Consider the following 20,575-nt stretch of genomic DNA (forward strand, 5'->3'; position numbering starts at 1 on the left):
TCATCCCTGTACTGTATGATCCATCAGTCGAAAATAAATTACCTACCCTACCCTACCCTGCAGTTTTGAATAATTATGTAATGTGTGCAAACGCACATCACAGAGCTAGAGCAAGACGAGCATTTGTGGTTAAAAAGTATGTAAATTATATAAACATTTAAAGGGGTCATCGGATGCAACGTCATTTTTTTTTTTTTTTTATGTTGTTTGAACATTAATGTGTGTTGGCAGTGTATCTACAAATCTACCATATAATGATAAAAATCCATGCAGTGGTTTTTAATTAATTTGTAAAAATAATATCCCCTTTTTCAAATCGAGCCATTCTCAGATGCCTGTTGGTGTGGCGTCACAACAACAGTGGCCACTCCCACGATAGTTGATTGACATGAGCGTTTTACCTCAGATCAGCTGTAACAGTCCAACCTCCATTGATTCGATGCTGGAGCAGGGACATAAGTTAGACGAGAATATCTCCGATTGAGCGATTGAGGTGTTGTATTGCTGGATGTAATAATGAACATAGTGGTCATCATTTACTCCTGACATCTGAGCTGCTGAAGATGCAGTGGATTACGGAATGCGGTTCGATTATTAGGGAATGCACCTCCCGATCTACATAAATGCATCTATGTTCATGCAAACCATGCGTGTTCCAGCTTGACCTACAGCAGAAGTGAATATAAGGTTTTTTTTTAAATTTATTTATTTATTTTTATGAATCTCTGCAATCACCTTTCCTAATAATGTCCTAGTTAGCAAGTTTAGCAGCTAAACGTGGCTAAATGCAGCTAAAGTAAACAGGCTCGTCACTCCACAGAGAGAAGAGAGGGGCGGGGCGAGCAGAGCTCATTAACAGTTAAAGCAGCCTCGACCAGGATGATTTTTGCAGAGCTCATTTTGACAAGGTAAAGAGGGTGTTGTTTTACACAACCATTAAGAATTTTTAACCAAAGTATATTTGGTTATAGTAGACTTAGACCTTAAAGAATCATATCAACTTGTGGAAAATGGGCTCCCGATGACCCCTTTAAGAAAATGGCCGATTGTTTCGCTAGATAATACCCTTATTCCTTGGCTGGTATCATGTAGAGCCGTTTGAAGCTGCATTGAAACTGCAATTTGGACCTACAACCCATTGGCTCTCACTGAATATGGAGAGAAATCCTGGAATGTTTTCCTCAAAAACCTGAATTTCTTTTCAACTGAAGAAAGAAAGACATGAACATCTTGGATGACATAGGACTAAGTAAATTATCAGGAAAGTTTTATTCTGGAAGTGAACTAACCCTATGCCATTTTATAATGTCATAAATTTGACATTTTTAGTCCACTGTACCATATGTTGAAGCCAGTGATATGAATCACTATTATTAATGTTGTAAAAATGAAAAAAAATGAATGTCAGTATTGTCTAGAATACTAAAATGATTTAACTAATTAACACTTGAAATATCTAGGAGTTTTAATATATACTACTGTTAACATGCTTAGGTTGTAAGATTCATGTTTTTAAAAAAAGGTCTCTCCTGCTCACCGATGCTGCATTTGATTAAAAAAAAAAAAAAAGTAAAGTGAAATATTATTTTAATTTAAAATAAATGTCTTGTATGTGAATATACTGTAAAATGTAATTTATTGCTGTGATCAAAGCTGAATTTTCAGCATCATTTCTCCAGTCTTCAGTGTCACATGGTTCTTTAGAAATCATTCTAATATGCTGATTTACTGCTCAAGAACCATTTAATACTCACAACATCTCACTAACCTTCCACTGGTCAACTATACGGTTGATGGACGGTCTAGTTGACCAGATGATCATCATCATTATTGCTTAAACCTGATTTAGTATGCTGTCAATTGTTGTTAATCTATGCTGTCATTCTCGGCTGCAGTTTGTGACACCAGCGTCACTCCATCAGTGCTGTTCCATTCAACATTTACACTAGTGAAACACAGGCTTTAGTAATAAAATGACAACTAGCCGGTGTCATTGTGGGCTGAAGGTCAGCGTGTTCTGACTCCGTTCCAGGGCACAATTACAGTCTAATCTGGCGGAGACGTCGCACGATGGGCACAATGTGGCTGCAGAGCAGAGCGATTTCCTCAAACACTACAGCACACAACTCTAACAATCATTTCCAAATCAGAAAATCAAAGATCCTGTAGGAGCAGACGAGAGCGGCTGATTAGCGCACGTCTGTGATGTCGACACGATGGTAAAGTTGATTTTATTGCGTTTGGAAATGTAACAGCATGTCATTATCACGCTCCGTCAGATATCCCGAGGCAAAGTCACTCGACTCGTGTCTTTCTCTGAACGAGAACAAGATGGAAAGGAACAAAAAAACACAAGAAACACTGTCTGTACTGAAAAGCCTTTGGAAGCTGTGTAAATATGTAAGCCATATCACACATACGATCACACTGTTGTGCTCAATATCAGCATGGCTGTGACTGGCCTGTGGTTAATCAGTATATTCAGTACCGGGGGAAAAAAAACAAAACAAAACAAAACAAAAACAAACAAAACAAAACAAACAAACAAAAAAAAAACAAACACATAAAACAAGTAAATAAGTAAAGTAAGTAAGCAAGTAAATCAATCAAAATAAAATGTATCACTGTTTCCACAAAAAAAAAAAAAAAAAAAGCAGAATAACCGTTTTAACATTGATAATAACCAGAAAGGTTTCTTGAGCAGCAAATCAGCATATTAAGAGTGATTTCTGAAGGATCATGTGACAGTGAAAAATTGAAAATTCAGATTTGCATCACAGGAATAAATTGCATTTTACTATATATTCACATACAGTATTCTACAGTGCAGCTCCATTAATGAAGTATTTGTCAAATAACTTCTCAATGAGGTCACAGCTGCTTTTATGAGGCACATTAAACTAGACAAACATGATTAAAATGGTGAAAAATAAGTGTGGTGCAGTTTCAGATGGTGATATAATTTCTATGCGTTTCGATTCGAGTGCTGGATTGTGGCATGTATTGTGATGAGGGAGCTGCTGATACCCAGGCCTAATATTGAGTAAGTGACATTTCAGACACGATATTGCCAGATATTGAGGATTTGGCTCCAACAGAAATAGTTCCAAAACAGCAGTGGACACAGACCGCAAACTGTGAAACGCTCCAGTGCTGATCGCTGCTTATCCAATCCAATTAGTGGAGCAGTTGCATAAATCAGCTTGAAAAACAGAGAAGCAAATACTATAATAACAGTGACAGATTAAAACATTGACATCATGTACTTTACAGTCACTGACAAAGATGTCACATAGCCTGCGTGTCAAAACAGAAAATGTCAAATTTCAAGCTCAACCCTTAGAGGCAGTTTCTGAAATGCTGTAATGCTGAACTTTGAAAACAGCCACCAGCTCATTATTCTGAAGCAGGACGTACAGAGAGACAGAGAGTCCTCTAAACTCCACTGACCTGTAAAGACCTTCATCTACAGACCTACAAAAACATCCCTTTAAAAGCTTTGTTCAGCCAAACGTGAAAAATCTGTCAACTTTTAATGACCTGTATGACTTACTTTCTTCCGTGGAGCTCAAAAGCAGATGTTTAGAAGAATGTTCATGTTCAAAACTTTATTTGTGGCGCCTGCTGTCTAATAATCGAAATAAGCTTTGTGCTTTGTTACTTTTGATATAAAACAAAGTTTCAGCTTTCAAATTATGTCAATTTTATTATGCAATTCAAACAATAAATGTGGTTTGTCGCTTTTTAATGTGTCTTGACAGATTGCTGTAGTGAAATGATCATTTCATGTAAACAAGCAATCAGTGTTTCAATCGCGGAAAGACGTCAGTAAGACTTGTAAACAATAAGGTCATGTAACATCACATTTACCTCAGGAAAGACATTCAGTCACCATAAACTTGATAGATAACTAGCAAAAAATTGTAACACTTGACATAAAGCAATATAAAAGTAATTGTAATGCACTAATTCTGCCATGTAATGCACCTTATAGTGCATTGCATGATCTCATGCATAATTGCAACCATAGTTATAATTCAGTATAATATATTGCAACACTTATTATGAAAGCATAATGTGACAAACAAATCTTCAGATATTACAATGCATTTTAACCTTGGTTACAATTATTTATGAATAAATATATAAATATATGCACTATATTACACATTCATTACATTTTTACTTAACTTGTCTTCATTATTTAATGTTTGAAAAAATCTAACATGAAAACAAGTTTTTTTTTTAAATTATTTAATTAATTATTTAATTATTTATTTATTTATTTATTTATTATTATTATTATTATTATTATTATTATTATTATTATTATATTACAGCCACCATTTAAATGTTTGTTTCAACAATGAACTGGAACATAATATTTTAGCTAGGGGAAAAATAAAAAATAAAAAAAAAAAAATAAATAAATAAATAAATAATAATTTAAAAAAAGAAATAAAAATAAAATAAAATAATAATAACAATAACAATAACAATAATAATAAATCATTGCAATATTGAAATATTAAAATATGCAAATATTAAAAATTGGAAAATAAATAAATAAATTGGCACCCAAGTATCTTGATAGTATCATTTTGGGAGATATGTATATTGTATTTTACATGCAATGAAAGTGACCAGAGTTTCCAGAGGATGTGAGGCTCAATCAATCAATCAATCAACCAATAACAATAAAATGGATAAATGTATAAAAGTAGTCAAAAGCAGCAGCGTGGACATTTTGCTATATCATCTGGCAATACATGAATGTAAGTATACAATGACCGATTTCTCATTTTAGGTGCTTTATGAAATGAAGTCATTGAGGCAATTGCACTGGCAATTCTTCATCTCCACCTTGTTTACAGATTTCTTTAAACGGCTGATCCTCCCCTCCATCCATATTCCCATCAGGATTATTACCTGCACTCGACTGCAGCCAGAGGATCGCAAGGCAATTTTATTAATGGCGACAACAATTCCTTCAAAGTGACCTTTCCTAATTCATTAAGAGATGCAGACGCAGGAGGCGACTCTAATGAGAGGCGACAGACGCCGCGGCCGTCCTGTGATCGTGGTCATCTCTCGCTCATGTAAGTGTGTTAAATCTCAGTCGCGTCAATTATGTGCCATATCTTCACTCTTCTTCTGCCGACAGAGAGCTAGAGATATGGTCCTGTTCACACATACGGCAGACATGACGTCAAGGCCAGGCACTTTAGTGACCAAGAGCATTTGTTCTTTTACCTTTTGTCTTGACATGCAGAAAGAGCCTATCCAACAATGTGCTTCAGTTACAAGTGAGCTCACAAAAATAAAGTTAGATGACCAACAAATTAGAGAAAAATGTCTGTGTACAAAAAGGGAAATAAGCATTTGTGTAGAAATTATGGAAAGAAAATGCTTGTGTGTCATTTCTGTTTTGTTGACAACAAAGCTATAGAGCCAAACCCTTTTAATCAATCGCTTACATGAAAATAGCGCCACTAGGTAATGACATTGTTCAGGCAAGAGGCGGATAGATGTAACTGGTAGATTCTGTGTTTTGGTTTATTATGGCTCTCAGAAAACAAGCACTCCCTCCACAGCTTTGGAGCAGTATGTTAATTCACTGAAATGAGTGAGTGAATGAATGAATGAATGAATGAATGAATGAGCAAATAAATAAATATTTAGTGGTGTTTTATTTTGCAGTTAAAAACATCATTAACACAAGATGCATTTACTTGCAAAGCAAAACTGCTTAAGATAAAAAGACTTGTTTGTTTGTATTACCCTATTGGCATAAAACTTCTGTTATGTTTTGCTTCAAACAACACAGAACAACAAAAACAGGGTAAGAACAAATAAACACAAGATAAATGAACTCAAAATAAAACTTTTTTTTTTTTTTTTTTTTATCTATTTGACGGAAAGCAATACAAAGATACTAAAAAGAAAATGATGTCATGATCCTCTTATGCTTTCTGCATGACATAGTATGTGTTTTGTGAAACATAGTTGAATAATGACCTGATCCATTTACCGACATAAGTAGCACACAACAAAGGGCACTTCACAAAATACTCTATCCCACAATGCAATGCACACAACTTGACCTTCCATTTCCCGTGTGATGAATAAACCAGAGGCAATAACAGCCATGATCTATTGTTGGACTGTATTGACTGGACTTCAGAATAAGAAATGTTTACTTCAGTTTAAATTTCTGAAAAAAAAAAAAAAAAAAAAAAACACACACACACAAACACAAATACAAAAAAATGACGAAGACAGACAAAGGGTCTATGCCGAAAATGCATAGAGCTGAAATACACATCAGACACAGAAATGAACAATGACGTTGCAATTTCGAGAAACTAAAAGTTTGCGGATGAACAGAACGAAACATATTGTGAGTGTCCTCAGAAAGCGCTTCATAATCAGTTTCTACAGCTGTTCTCTCTGACTCTGTGTTTTGTCTCTGGTGGGAAAAACACTGAGGTGAAAACAAAACTTGCAGTTTTATTCTGACCTTCTAGAACTGTTTAGAGAAGGTAGTTTATATTTAAACCCGCATTATACCACAGTAACTAAACAAATGTTAGCACACGGATGATCTCAGTCTTAGAACTGCAATTTTGCATCTGTGTATCGCTCTATGTATTATCATTCAGATGTTTTAGGCTGTTTTTTTTTTTTTTTTTCAAGTGTTGCACCAAGTGCTCATTAAAAAAGATACTACACAAGAAAATAAAAACATAATAAAGTAATGTGTTCCATTCCATCCTCACTGTTCAGCAGTTTTGTGATAGATGAAAGGAAATAAAGTTGTTTCCATTGATTTCTCATTTGTTTTCTGTAAAATGATTTTTTTTTCCCTTTCTTCAGTCATCTGGTCTGTATATATTTATTACTAAAAAAATAGAATATATATATATATATATATATATATTATACTACAAATATATAAATTACCAAAAATGTATAAATACAAATAAATTGCTTTAGTTAATAATAATTATGACATTAAAAAGTTGTAATTGACAAAACAGTATGAAATTAGGAGAAATAAAAAAAAAAAGTGTGTGTGAAAGAGAGAGATAACAAGTTAAAATTATGATAAAGAATAATTTTCCAAAATTTACCAAATGCAATTATGAGAGAAAAGTCTAAATTATGAGATGAGCCATAATCAGGTTTTCACAACAAAACCCGCCCAATTGCTACACAAAACTAGCCAAATTGCATTTTGAGGGGGGTCCCCTGGTAAAATCGTATGCCTGGGGGTAAAATACACGTTTTTTGATGGGGTTCCCCTGGTAAAATTTGCATTCCAAGTTAAAGAAGCTTAATTCCGTGGGAAAACCGCAGACTTGGCAACACTGGTCATAATAATAATAGAAAGGCATAATCATGAAATTGAAAAAAAAAAAAAAAAAAAAAAAGAAATTATGAGATAAAAATTCTTACATAAAAACTCTGACAACTATGACATAAAAGCCATAATTATGCCAAATTTAAAAAAAAAAACAAAAAAAAAAAACAAAACTGTCATAGTTTCAAATTTTATCTCAGTTATAACTTCTGAATTTGATCTGAATTTGAATAACTTCTCAGTTATAAAATCTGAATTTGTGTGGGTCATAATTTTTTATGTTGTTTTTTTTTTTTTTTTTACATTTTATCTTATTACTGTGACTGAGTATCTTATAATTTTGACTTTTAGCTCCTTAATGATTAATCTTCATCTTATATTTCTGATGTTGTGTATGTCATAATTCGTGTGTATGTTATAATCTCATAGTTTTTACATTTTATCTCATAATTTCAATTATTTATGTCATAACGTTGATGTTTTCATTGATAGTTATGATTTACCAGAGCATGTTTTTGTTTTTGTGTTTGTTTTGTTTTTTAATATGACAGAAACAGGCTTCCATATCTTCCTGTCTAAGCGGGCGGCTCTTGGTCATAATAAGCTCCAAAGTGGACCAGACCTTAAGACAGCAATCAACAGTCTGTGTTAAACTGTTTCATCAGCAGATGTTTGCTCATCTTCAGCCGCTCATCCCTGAGAAGATCTTTCCATCAACGGCCATCAAATCCATCTTCTCTAAACATCTCAAAGACAACAACCTGATCACAGACCAACAGTGAAAGACTTTTATCCAGATCAAGACGGCACGGATGACCTCTCTTGCTGCGAACTGACATACTGTCATCACCGGCTCACGGTGGGATGTTTTATGCAGCGTAATGACGTGCGGCATCAAAGCCTGTTACCTACAGAGAGCTTTCAGAGAGAATATTCAAAATGAGACAGCCAGATAAAAGATGGATAAAGTTGGGCTGCTTGCGGCTCCGGCAGAATCCTTTCATTACACACCCCAAATGTGTTAGCGATACTTCTACAAGCATTTATATTTTAGATTATGACAAAAAATGTGAGTTAACCAAAATGGAAAATACATAAATAAGAAAGTAGGGTGCTTCTGTTAACTAGACTATTAGCAAACTTAAAGCATGAATCACGACACATGCAATTAGAAATAAGTGTGATGCTTGTATCTAGTTAGACATCAAACTTCACATTAAAACCAACACAACCGAAGCTGATCACATCCACTAAACTGTGAGCACAAGGATGGTGAATGAAGGACAGCTTTTGCATGTGAATTCATCCACCAATGCAGAATGAACTCGGTAATAAAACTCTGGCGATATTTGCAGCACCGCTGCTGAATCTAAAACACCACAGCAAAAAGAAATAAAGCCAAACAAATAAAGACACAACACATTGTGCTATTGCAGTGTCATCTTGCATTGCATGAAATCTACACAGGACCATTCCAGTGAGATTCATGAACAAATGACTCTTATGAGCTAGTTTAAATTACAAACCATTTACACTTTATGGAAAAATAATAATAAAAATAATAAAATAAAAATAAATAAATAAATAAATAAGAACACAATGCAACACATAATAAAATAAAATAAAAGATTTTAAGAAAAATATATAATTTTAAGAAAATACTATATTTTAATCATTTAATTTTTTTTTTTTTTTTTCTCCCTAAAGCATCACAAAGCAATATGTAATTCAAAATAAAATGCATGACTATAAATGTTAAAGAACCAGAACTGGTTAAATTCCTAGCAATTCCCATCCCTGGTGAGCACATCTTGTGTAACCTCTAGTACTATCAGCCAGCCAGATTCATACGCATCTATTTTCCCTGCAGGCGCAGCTAGTCGCAGCTGTGCAACTGTGTTTCTCTTCTCTAAAGCATGTGTCAATACAGCAGATGTGCACACAGTAAAATCTACAAAAAAAGTGTTTTCTGATAGACAAGAATTATAAAGACATAATCATCTTTTTCATTTCTGCAGTTTTTGTTTGCTTTTAATTTGACACAGAAGCAGCTGGATTGATGATGGATTCCGAAAGTCATTTATGCAAATCCTAGGTGTTGCAAAACCTCGTTTGGGGGGGGTTTCAGTCACCCGTCTGTCATCTCAGCCCACCTAAAAAACTGTGATAAACTCAGCTGTCAGCACCATTAAACGTCCGTGATTGTGTGAGCTCTGTTCGTGCTTAAATGCTGCTGCAGTTTTTGGGATGATATTTGAGCTTATTTCACTCTGTATCGTACCATTCATTATGTTTAAGTTTGTTACAAGGAGTATCATTCCCTTTCTATCCTTCACTACTGCAAGTACATAATCATTTCTCAGTTCTTATCTGATTTTGTGGTATTTCTGACTCAAACAAGCTTGTAGCACAAAAACAGTGCAGCCAGTCAGGCAATGCAAACTAGAACTGGGTGAAGTCTGAACACAACCGAATGAAACCACAGTGAAACGTTTGAATCACATACCTTGCAGATGGAGTTTGCTCTCCGGGCTTTGAAGAAGAACTGAACTGACCGAGTCCAGATTATCATACGTGCTGCAGCCGAGTGGACCCGTCCGCGTCTCTGTCACCTGAAGACAGACACACAACCAAGGTCATAAAACACCTAAGTACACTCTTAAAAATAAAGGTTCTTCACGATGCCATAGAAGAAACATTTTTTGTCTAAATGGTTCGATGAAGAACTTTAAACATCTGAAGAACCCTTCTGTTTCACAAAAGGTTCTTTGTGGTGAAAGAAGGTTCTTCAGTTTATAAAAAAGAGATAAAAGAGATGGTTCTTTAAAGAAAATTGGCTCCTCTATGGGATTGCTGTGAGAACCTTTTAAAGCACCTTTATTTTTAAGAGTGTAATTTTACTTGATTACTGTACTTAAGCATTATTTAGCTGGGATTTGTACTTTGCTAAAGTTAGGGCTGTAAACACTTTAGACAATAAAGGGGACAAGTCCTCCCTAGCAGTTAAAAATGGCCAAATTCCCATATTTCATACTCTTGCACTGCTCTGCTGCACTCCATTATGCAGCACTCTGTTAGAATGACAAAATGTTTCGAAAATGTAAAAATGTGAAGAGTATTTAAAAGGTTTTTTTTGTTTTTTTTACGCCTCGTCTAACATTGCTCATCTATGGAAGCCCGTTTCCACCACTGAATAATAATAAAAAAAAAAAGGTTATTGCGACTTGTTATCTCACAATTCTGACTTTTTTTTTACTAAACTCATAATTGCAAGTTATAAGGTCAGAAATTCTGACTTTTTTTCTCAGAATTATGAGATACAAACTCACAATTGCGAGTTATAAAGTCCAGTCCTGAGGAGAAAAAAAACAGACTGATATGTTCACAAAATAACTCGCAATTTCCAGTTTATATCACACACTTCTGACTTCATTTCTCAGAATTGCTAGTTTATATCACGCAATTCTGAGAAATAATTTTCTCAGAATTATGAGATCAGAATTAAGTCACAATTACCTTTTTTATTTTTTATTCAGTGGCAAAAACGGGCTTCCATACTCATCAATGTCAAATGACTGAGATGGATAATCAATTCAAAGTGAGCGGGGCTTCCTTTTCATAGAGCAGAGCTCAAATTTCAACATGAAGCATGAAATTTTAATGTTAAAAAAAGAGTGAGGTAAGATGAACGGAGACAAAAATTTAACATTTGACATCTGTTTTTATGAACGACTGACAGTAATATCCAGTGATGCAAAATATTATTTTTTCCCCCAAAAATTTGCCATTTTCAATTGAAAATACGATATTATTTACATGATTCAAGTAATTCCTAACTGAATGTGATGAGACAAGAAAAGTTGTGTTTTTAATACTTAAAAATGATTACTTCCCCACTAGAATTTGACCTAGTTTCCGTCACCTTTGTATTTATTTATACTTACAACAAATTGGTCCCCTGAAAAAAAAAAAAAAAAAAAAAAAAAAGTACACACATTTTTAAGATGAGTTTCTTCCATGTTTTTGACCTCTACATCATTGCTTTTTAGTTTTACTCTGTTGTATGCAGGCCTGTCTGACAAAACATTTTATGCAATTTAATTCACTTTGAACTGAAAAGTTGATTCAAAATTATTTAACAAGATTCTCCTCTCTTGTTTTTTTTTTTTTGTTTGCTAGGTTAATTCTACTGTGCTGCAGCAAGCCACATTGTTGATTCATTATTAGATGAATGTAGGGCAAACACATCACAGCAAAACATCTACAATTTCAAACCAGAGGGTCTTACTGTGTCTTGTTTCACATTTAGTTTGAATGGCCCAATTTGCTTCAAAAAGAAGACATTTTGAAGCTTTTGTTGCTGTTGTTGTTGTTGCACAAAATACTGCATTAATGATCTTCTCAAACATCTTAATCTCAGAGAAATAACTCCATGGTTTTAGTTACAAAGTAGATTTTAATATTTTCAGAATTTATATTCATAGTGTTATTCTATGAATTAATGTTCACTATTATTTTTCAATCAGGAAAATAGTAATGTAATATGTAGTGTTTAAATATGTATTTTTAAGATTTCAAGGCTTTACATTTTACCCTCTGCCCAATTTGTTGTTTTTTTTGTTTTGCTTTTTGTTTTTGTTTTTTTGTTTTTTTTTGTTAATACCACTGTATTACACACAAACAACATATGTTTGTGTGGTTATTGCTTTACACAGTATGTTGCTAGTCTTGATGTGTCAGATCATAAAGTGTGCACCACCTTCCTTCCCAGGAAACTCAGTCAATATGTTCTTGTAATGGCCATGGGCAATAATCAAAGTTCTGTTGCTTAGAAAAGTAATAGCACACCTGCCTTGTAAGCTGTGATTTGAGGAATCATTCTTGTCTGTAGCCCAAATGCTGCAGGACGACTTACGTGCCAAAGTCTGGGCAGAAGAAGTAATGCAATAGTAATAGAGATGGTTACCAGTGGATCCTCTGCAGCGAATGGACCTTTCTCACATTTCCTGGTTTCTCATAGCGAAGTCATCATAGGTGGGTAAAATCCGAGAGCAGTGAATGTGAGAGTACCACAAATATATTTTTTGCATTCCCATTTGCTCAAATAGCAAAAGAAAAACTACATGATAGTGTTTTCACGACTTTGAATCAAAAGAAAAAAAAAATGAGCTGGACTGATATCGGCAGTCAGAAGAGAGAACAATGTCAAATTTACCGTCTCTCCCATAGACGCGGCATTAGAAACACCCTCGCATAGCGTTAACTATTTTTTTTTGTTTGTTTTTAACTTGATGAAAAGGTGATATAATACAAAATATAGTGTTATAAATGTACATACATATTTGTAAAAAATCAAAATATAAAAAAACTTTAAAAAAAGGATTTATGATGACGATGACCGTTGAAACGCATCATCACAGGCTTGTGAGAGGGGTCCATGGGTGCCATCAGAATGGGAGTCCAAACAGCTGATAAAAAAACATCAAAATAATCCACACCACTCCATCAGGTAACATCATTTTTAGTCCATCTTTTTTTTTTTTTTTTCTTCCAACCAAAATGTGAGTCCATAATCCATAATAATGCTTCCTCCAGTGAGAAAGTCCATCTCCTGTTGCCCTCTCACATCAAAATCCACACACATATTTGTTTAGAGCTGTTTTGACTTGTAAACTATGCATATTTATCTGCTGATTTAGAGCAGATGTTTGTTTGTTTTTTTGTTTGTTTTTTGTTTTGTTTTGTTTTTTTTTTTTTTTTTTTTTTTTTTTTTTTAACTTGGAGGAAGCATTATTATGGATTATGGGCTTGTATTTTAGCTAGAAGCAACAGCTTGAAGTTAAACATGTCTTAATATTGGGGTTGTTTCTTACAAACATGCAGCTTTTCAATTTACAAGACGTTCATTGATGGACTGGAGTCGTTTGGATTAGTTGTGGATTATTGTGATGTTTATTGTGATCAGCTGTTTGAACTCTTATTTTGACGGCACCCATTCACTACAGGGTGAGGACATTTTTCTGCTAATTTGCAATGTGCAATTCAGGAAACAGCTTAAAAACTGTAGTCAGCTAGCTTTCATGGTTTGCTACATGAAAACTACATGTTTCTTTGATTTTTAGAATTTCTTTGAGTTAGATGGTCCTTTTTTTTTTTTTTACTACTTCTACTTCTGTGTTATTTTTTAGACTTGAATAGCGAAGCCCTGACTCAGAGGTTTGAGTTTCCCAGGTGCATTTGAGACTGCATTGTTTCCTTATGTCTTCTTGATCGTTTCCAGGTGTTTTGTAGTTTGTTCATTTACCTCCCTGTGTATTTATAGCCCTTGTGTTCTTCTAGTCTTGTATTCCTCAGCGTAATAAGGTATTAGCTGATGAGTTCTAGACTTTTCAGTTTTCTAAATCCTAATTTAAATTTAGTATGCACTTGAAACTAGTTCTTTTGTGTTTCGTTTATTTTGTCATCTTAAAGCAGCCTCCAGAGTCTGATTTACAGCAGCCTTTGACCTAAATAAAGTCTTTTGTTCTGCAGATAGTGTTACTTCTACACGCCTCTGAGGGTCACTTTAATTGCAATGACACCGCAGCAGAACTGCAGCATGTGTCTGACCTTTAGTGCCTGTGGGCAGGTGAACACAGGCGACACGTCAGAGCGCATCACAATGACACACCTGAAAACAACACGCCGTTCGTCTGTCCCCATTAGGAACACACAGGAGAATTGAGAATGGAAAAAAACTCTATTTTTAGAGTAGTTGAGCTAAAAAGGAAAACTGTCATTTAATTATTCTCACGTCAATCCAGTGCCAAATGATAATATGTTTTCCTTGGAACACACAAGCCATAAGTCTAAATCTTGTACAAATACAATTGTGCTTCTTGAACAGATTTAAATATGCAGAACCACAAATAAGATTCCCTTGCGAAAAAAGAAGTGCACTTAATTTTATTAAATGTGCAATTGTAGTTCATTTCAACTCAAAAGTATGTAAAAAAAAATATATCTATTTGCAGATAATTTAATATTAAAGGGTTAGTTCACCCAAAAATGAAAATTAGCTCATAATTTACTCACCCTTCAGATATCCTAGGTGTATATGACTTCCTTCTTTCAGATGAATCCAATCAGAGTTATTTTAAAAATCATACTGGTATTTCCAAGTTTAATCATTGCATGGCAGGTGTTTCTCCTTGTCAGTCCAAAACAAGTCCAATAAAGTGCATCCATCCATAATAAAAGTGCCTCACATGACTCTGGGGGTGAGTAAAAGCCTCCCGTAGCGAATCAATGTGTTTTTTTATAAGAAAAATATACATATTTCTAGCTTGCACCGTCTAATCGTACCCGGAAGCAGCTCCAGGCGGATAACATAATATGTCGGCGTTGCGCATGTGCTGTACAGAAGTGACGAATGTGAACGTGCCGTGGTCAAAACAAAAAAACGGTCATGAATTAGAACTTCAAAATGAGAATTTGTAAAGGAAAATGTCAGAGGATTTTGATATAAACCAAGAGGAGCTTTCTTTGCTCTTGTAAACGGCCTTTTTTTTTTTTTTTTTACGAGACTTACCAGTGCATGCGCAACACCGACGTCCTACATCATTCGCCTGGAGCTGCTTCCGGGTACGACCAGCCGGCACAAGAAGTCCACTTCCAGAACAAAAATTGACAGATAATGTACTCACCCCCATGTCATCCAAGATGTTCATGTCTTTCTTTCCTTAGCTGTAAAGAAATTATGTTTTTTGAGGAAAACATTTCAGTATTTTTCTCCATATAATGGACTGGTATGGTGCCCCAATTTTGAACTTCCAAAATGCAGTTTAAATGTGGCTTCAAATGAAACGATCCCAAATGCGGTTGTAAATGATCCCAGCCAAGGAAAAAGGGTCTTATCTACAAAACGATCGGTTATTTTCATAAAAATAATACAATACTTTTAATGTCAAATGCTTGTCTTGTCTTACTCTGCCTGAACCATTTTTTTTGTTTGTTTTTGTTTTTGTTTTTTGTTTTTCGGTTCATGACAGTTGAAATTCCCATCTCATGTTCTCCCTCAACTTCAAAATCGTCCTATATTGCTGTTTTACCTTTTTTGTTAAGGGTGTTTGATCTCCTCTGCATGTTCACTTTGCAAAGACTGGGTCGGAACTTTTGCAGTGATGTAGGATGATTTTGAAATGACTTTTGAAGTTGAGGGAGAAAATACGATTTTTCGACATACCCTAACTGCCTTGAGTCAGAATACACAGAGTTTAGGGACAGCAAGACAAGACGAGCGTTTGAGATGAAAATGATTTAAATTGTGTTATTTTTATGAAAATAACCGATCGTTTTGCCAGATAAGACCCTTCTTCCTCGGCTGGGATCGTTTACAACCACATTTGGAATCGTTTGAAGCCGCATTTAAACTGGATTTTGGAAGTTCTAAATCAGGACACAATCCCAGTCCATTATATGAAGAAAAAAATCCTGAAATGTTTCCCTCAAAAAACAATTTCTTTTACGGCTGAAGAAAGAAAGACATTAACATCTTGGATGACAAGGGGGTGAGTACATTATCTGTAAATTTGTTGTTCTGGAAGTGGACTTCTCCTTTAAAGAGATTATTACGTTTTTGATATGGATATTTGTCTCACAAAAATGCATTGATTCGCTACAGGAGGCCTTTATTCACCCCCCAGAGTCATGTGAGTCACTTTTTATTATAGATGGATGCACTTTCTTGGACTTGTTTTGGACTGATAAAGAGAAACACCCGCCCACACAATGATAAAGCTTGGAAATGCCAGGCTAATTTTTAATAGAACTCCGATTGGATACATCTGAAAGAAGGTGGAGGGTGAGTAAATTATGGGCTAATTTTCATTTTTGGGTGAACTAACCCTTTAATGAAACATAAAGACCACTTAAGTCCACTTAAAGAGAAAAACTTTTATGGAAGTTTCTTAACACAATTAAGTACACTTTTAAAAATTGCCGTTTGAACTGACAAAAATAAAAGTTTTATATTAAAGTATATTTTTAAAATGGTGTTTTAATCATCTTTCTTCATGCCATTGTTTTAAAGAAGTACACTTATTTGGATGTGTTGACTAACATTAAATCACATGTAAAGCATTTGATTACAAATTAATTATAACTGTAGTGTGCTATTTAATATTGTACTTAAAAATGTACTAAATTGCAACCATGAGTATAAATGTACAATTAGCAGTATACTTTAACCATATTTCAAAGTGAATAGATGTATGAAACTATAAAGATGTACTTAAGTTCTACCTAAGTGGGTCAAAAGACACTCTTAAATTCCAATGAATATGCAATTAAGTCTTCGAAAACATTACATTCAGTTCTTTTAGTGTTATATTTAGTTATTTTAGTGTTAGTGAATTTGTGTTTTTATTTTTTTGCAATAAAAGTATGCTAAAGTGTACTTCTAAGAGCTAAAATAAAAAAAATTGGCAGCGGCTATTTGCACTAACTGTAAATAGCGATAGAGGCTATTTACACAAAATGAAAATAGCATATTTTCTTAGCGAGAGATGCTATTTACACTAAGTGCAAATAACAGTGGGTTCTATTTATACTAAGTGCATAATAGCTATAGATGCTATTTACACTATGTTAAAACAGCAGCTTTCTGCTATGTATAATACTTTTTAATGCAAATAGATGCAATCATCGGCACCTCAGTATTGAACAGTATGCAGCAATTATGTATCGAGTGTAAATTATAGTTTTAATTTGATTTATTAAATGGATGCTGCCTTATTGGGACAATAAGCCATCCCTACACCTACCCTAACCCTAACCAATAATTTATTTTCAACATTTCAATTATTTCCTTCATTTTTATTAAATATAAATGCCTTTCCGATATGATATGAGATTTAAAAAGGGAGGAAAAAAAAAATTAAATAATCAGAAAACTGATTCAAACCCAGGTCAATCACGCTGAAAAAGCAGAACACACGCTCTATCCTCTGCACCACTGGAACTGATGATTGACAGCCGTCTTTTGTAGTTTTGACTAGCCTAATCACACATTGGTGGGCAAAGTTAGTGTAAATAGCCTCTGCCAACAAGGGACACTCCATAACAATTTTCAGTGAGTAATGATTTAAATGTGGGTCTTTTCCACACATGCAATGCATACAACTTAAGCAATGTAATGCAACAGAGCAGCGTGAACATTCAGATAAATATCTGCTTTTGTCCTCCACCTAAGAAAATGATTAATAATACTGACTAAAAGATTGATTTTTCATGTTTTTAGCAATTCCTTTAAAATCCCCTTATGAAGCTCTGTAACGCACGTCACTTGGCATGAAAAGGGAATAATCTCTGGAGCCTAAAAGCTTCAGGACGCACACACATACACACACACGCACACACACACAAATAATCAGCGGATTAAGCAATAGATTGCCAGAGTATAAAACAAAATCAAAGCCCTTGTCTAATGAAGACGGAGATTTGTGGGATTACACACAAGCGCTGAAAAGCCGCATGACTTGATGCATATTCAAGCTCACACAGATAAACACAAAAACATGCATGTAAACATTTGACTTAAAAGACTGTAAATCTGCAAGCTTTGATTCCACCTGCCGCAAATGCTCAGCATTTTAGGAAAGGGACGTCTGTCCGGAAGTGTTTGCGTTGATGCAGTTTCTGTTTTGATCACGTATTTATCTGAAGATCTTCAGGAAGACGGCAACAGCTCCGTGCTCCTATAAAAGCCGTGACAGTTTTGTCTTATGGGGAGATTAAAAGCTCTTGTAGCATTAAAGAAGAAACTGTATCCAGAGAAATCTGTGATGAAGCAGGGCATCATGGGACAACAACTGTGCCTGTTTCTTATTAGGTCTGTCACCTGTCAGCCCTATAATAAAGTTCTATTTTGAGCTTCTGATAGCAGAGGGACGTGAACCTCAGCTACCTGAGACCCCGATGATGTCTTCATTGTATTTTTTGTATGTTTTTATTTTTGATGAAAAGACAGGAAAAACGAGAGACATATGTCACCTTTTGGTTAAAAATAGCTGTCTATATGAAGTGCATATTCACTCTGAAAAATAAGCAGTCTATGACAGACTCTAGGTTTTCCAAGCACTTTTTCTGTTCCATTTCTAGCATTACTGCAATGTCCAAATGTGACATGACTGATGTTGTAAAGCAGCCAGTTATCAATGTCAGTTGTGAATAAAATCCAAAGACGTATATCATAGTGTCTGACATAAAAGAATTTTGATGTCTCACAGTATGCCGTGGCTTTACCTGAGATCTCACTGTTGTCATATCACACAGTCTGACAAGGAGCAATTGTAAGGACTGGAAAAATAGCACAGAGCACACTGGGCTTTACTGGCGTCATTCTCAGGATGTGATGCTGTTTGTGTGCAGTGTTTTTACCCACGACTAATAAAATAACTCATTATTTGATATATATATAAGTGTCGTCTGCTCGTTAAGGATGCATTTATTTGTTTAAAAAATGGTCAAAACAGCACAACTGTGAAATATTATTTCAGTTTAAAACAGCTGTTTTCTGTGTGAATTTATTTAACATATAATTTATTCCTGTGATCAATGTCAAAATGTTTAGCCTCATTTTTCTAGTCTTCAGTGGAACATGAACCTATATTCCAATTAGCTTCTTTCTGATTATCACTGTTAAAAACAGTTGCACTGCTTCATATTTTTGTGGAAACGATGCATATTAGTTTTCAGGATTCTTTGATGAATAGAAAGTTCAAAAGAACAGCATTTATTTGAAATAGAAATCATTTGTAACATGATAGTTGTCTTTACTGTTACTTTAATGTAAATATATTTGGAGGGAAAAACACAGAGTGCATCTAGTGTCTTCCCTGCACTTTCTGTTCAGTTATATTATATTACTGGTCTTTCTGAAAACAAAATTAAGGGAATGGCACGCATGGACTACACAGTTCAAATTAAAGTCTGCAAGGACGTACGTACATAATTAGAATTGGTGCGTCCAAAATCAAAGTCCTCAGACTAAGTACCACATTCGAGAAGAAGCAAACCTTGTGACCGTTAAAGTATGTTCTATATAGTATGAATGTGTGTAATATGAATGCAATACCAACAAACTATATCTGTAGTTTTCAGTACAGCATTAATGGGAGCACTTTATTTTGCAGCCGTGTTCCACATTTATATACTATGCACTTTTTTATAGTAATTACAATGAGTGGGAAATAACTAGGTACTAACCCTCAACCTACCCCTAAACCAATGTAGTCACCTTATATTACCCAGTATTTGTTTAGGTAAGTACACTGTATGTACACATAAGTGCATGTACTGTAAAATAAAGTGCAACAACATTAACAAAATAAATATTTTTTTTTTTTTGCATTGTCTTCACTGCCTTGTTACAGCAGCATGTCAGTTGTACTACACACAAATGAGTGATGTCATACAGCTCTTCTGTATAATCAGACAGCCGATGCTCTTTGTGCAGGTAAAAATGTGTCCGTTTTAACAGCGCCTGTTCTGGGAATGCGCTGCTGGATCGCGACTCAAATTGGATCCTGGCCAACCAATAGATTTTTAAATAGATGTCCTCTGAAATGCTCGCTGCATCATCATAAATTTGCATATGGAGTTTAAGACTAAATCAGCTGAAAGCATTTGAAAGAGGAAGACACGACCTTGACTATCGCACACCTCCCTCTTACAACATCATTCTGGGCTTCGTCAATCCAAAACGCCCAAGTGCATTTTTTTATTAAAGCTCTCAGGCGAGATCTTAATTTTATTCTTAAATGAATCCCAACAGGGAAAAACACTGAACATTTGTCAGGTTGAATTTGCTTCTCTGCAGGATATGAAGCTGATTGCAAAACCATGACTGAATCTGTTTCAGTCCATTTCTTGTTTTATGTGTATATGAGTATGGTACAAGTTCAGTGACATTAAAGAATAATCATGTAAAATGTACAAAAGTGCACATGCATGAAATATAAATCTGTAAATACAAGAAGCTTAAATTTCCTGGTAAAGATTATTCTGCTTATGATCTCTGCGGGTCATTGCATCTAATGAGCTCTATATGGTGTTTGCTATGTGATTTCTTTGTGTTTGCTGCATTTCATTGCTGGCATGTTTCTTTAATGAGTTCAGCTTCTATCAGTAAAAAAAAAAAAAAAAAACCTCCAGGGGTGCATTTCTCAATAG

At 34.6% G+C, this 20,575-nt stretch overlaps 1 protein-coding gene across 1 annotated transcript in view; it reads right to left on the minus strand.

Annotated features, from left to right (window-relative positions):
• Window positions 1–20,575, minus strand: part of brinp1 (bone morphogenetic protein/retinoic acid inducible neural-specific 1) — a 176,780-nt gene that overhangs the window by 44,260 nt on the left and 111,945 nt on the right. The window contains exon 5 of the mRNA XM_051110054.1: window positions 9,870–9,975. Within this exon, the coding sequence (XP_050966011.1) occupies window positions 9,870–9,975 (106 nt within the window). The remainder of the gene's footprint in view (window positions 1–9,869; window positions 9,976–20,575) is intronic.

Source organism: Labeo rohita, chromosome 5 (genome assembly GCF_022985175.1).
Source record: "Labeo rohita strain BAU-BD-2019 chromosome 5, IGBB_LRoh.1.0, whole genome shotgun sequence".
Lineage (NCBI taxonomy): Eukaryota > Metazoa > Chordata > Actinopteri > Cypriniformes > Cyprinidae > Labeo > Labeo rohita.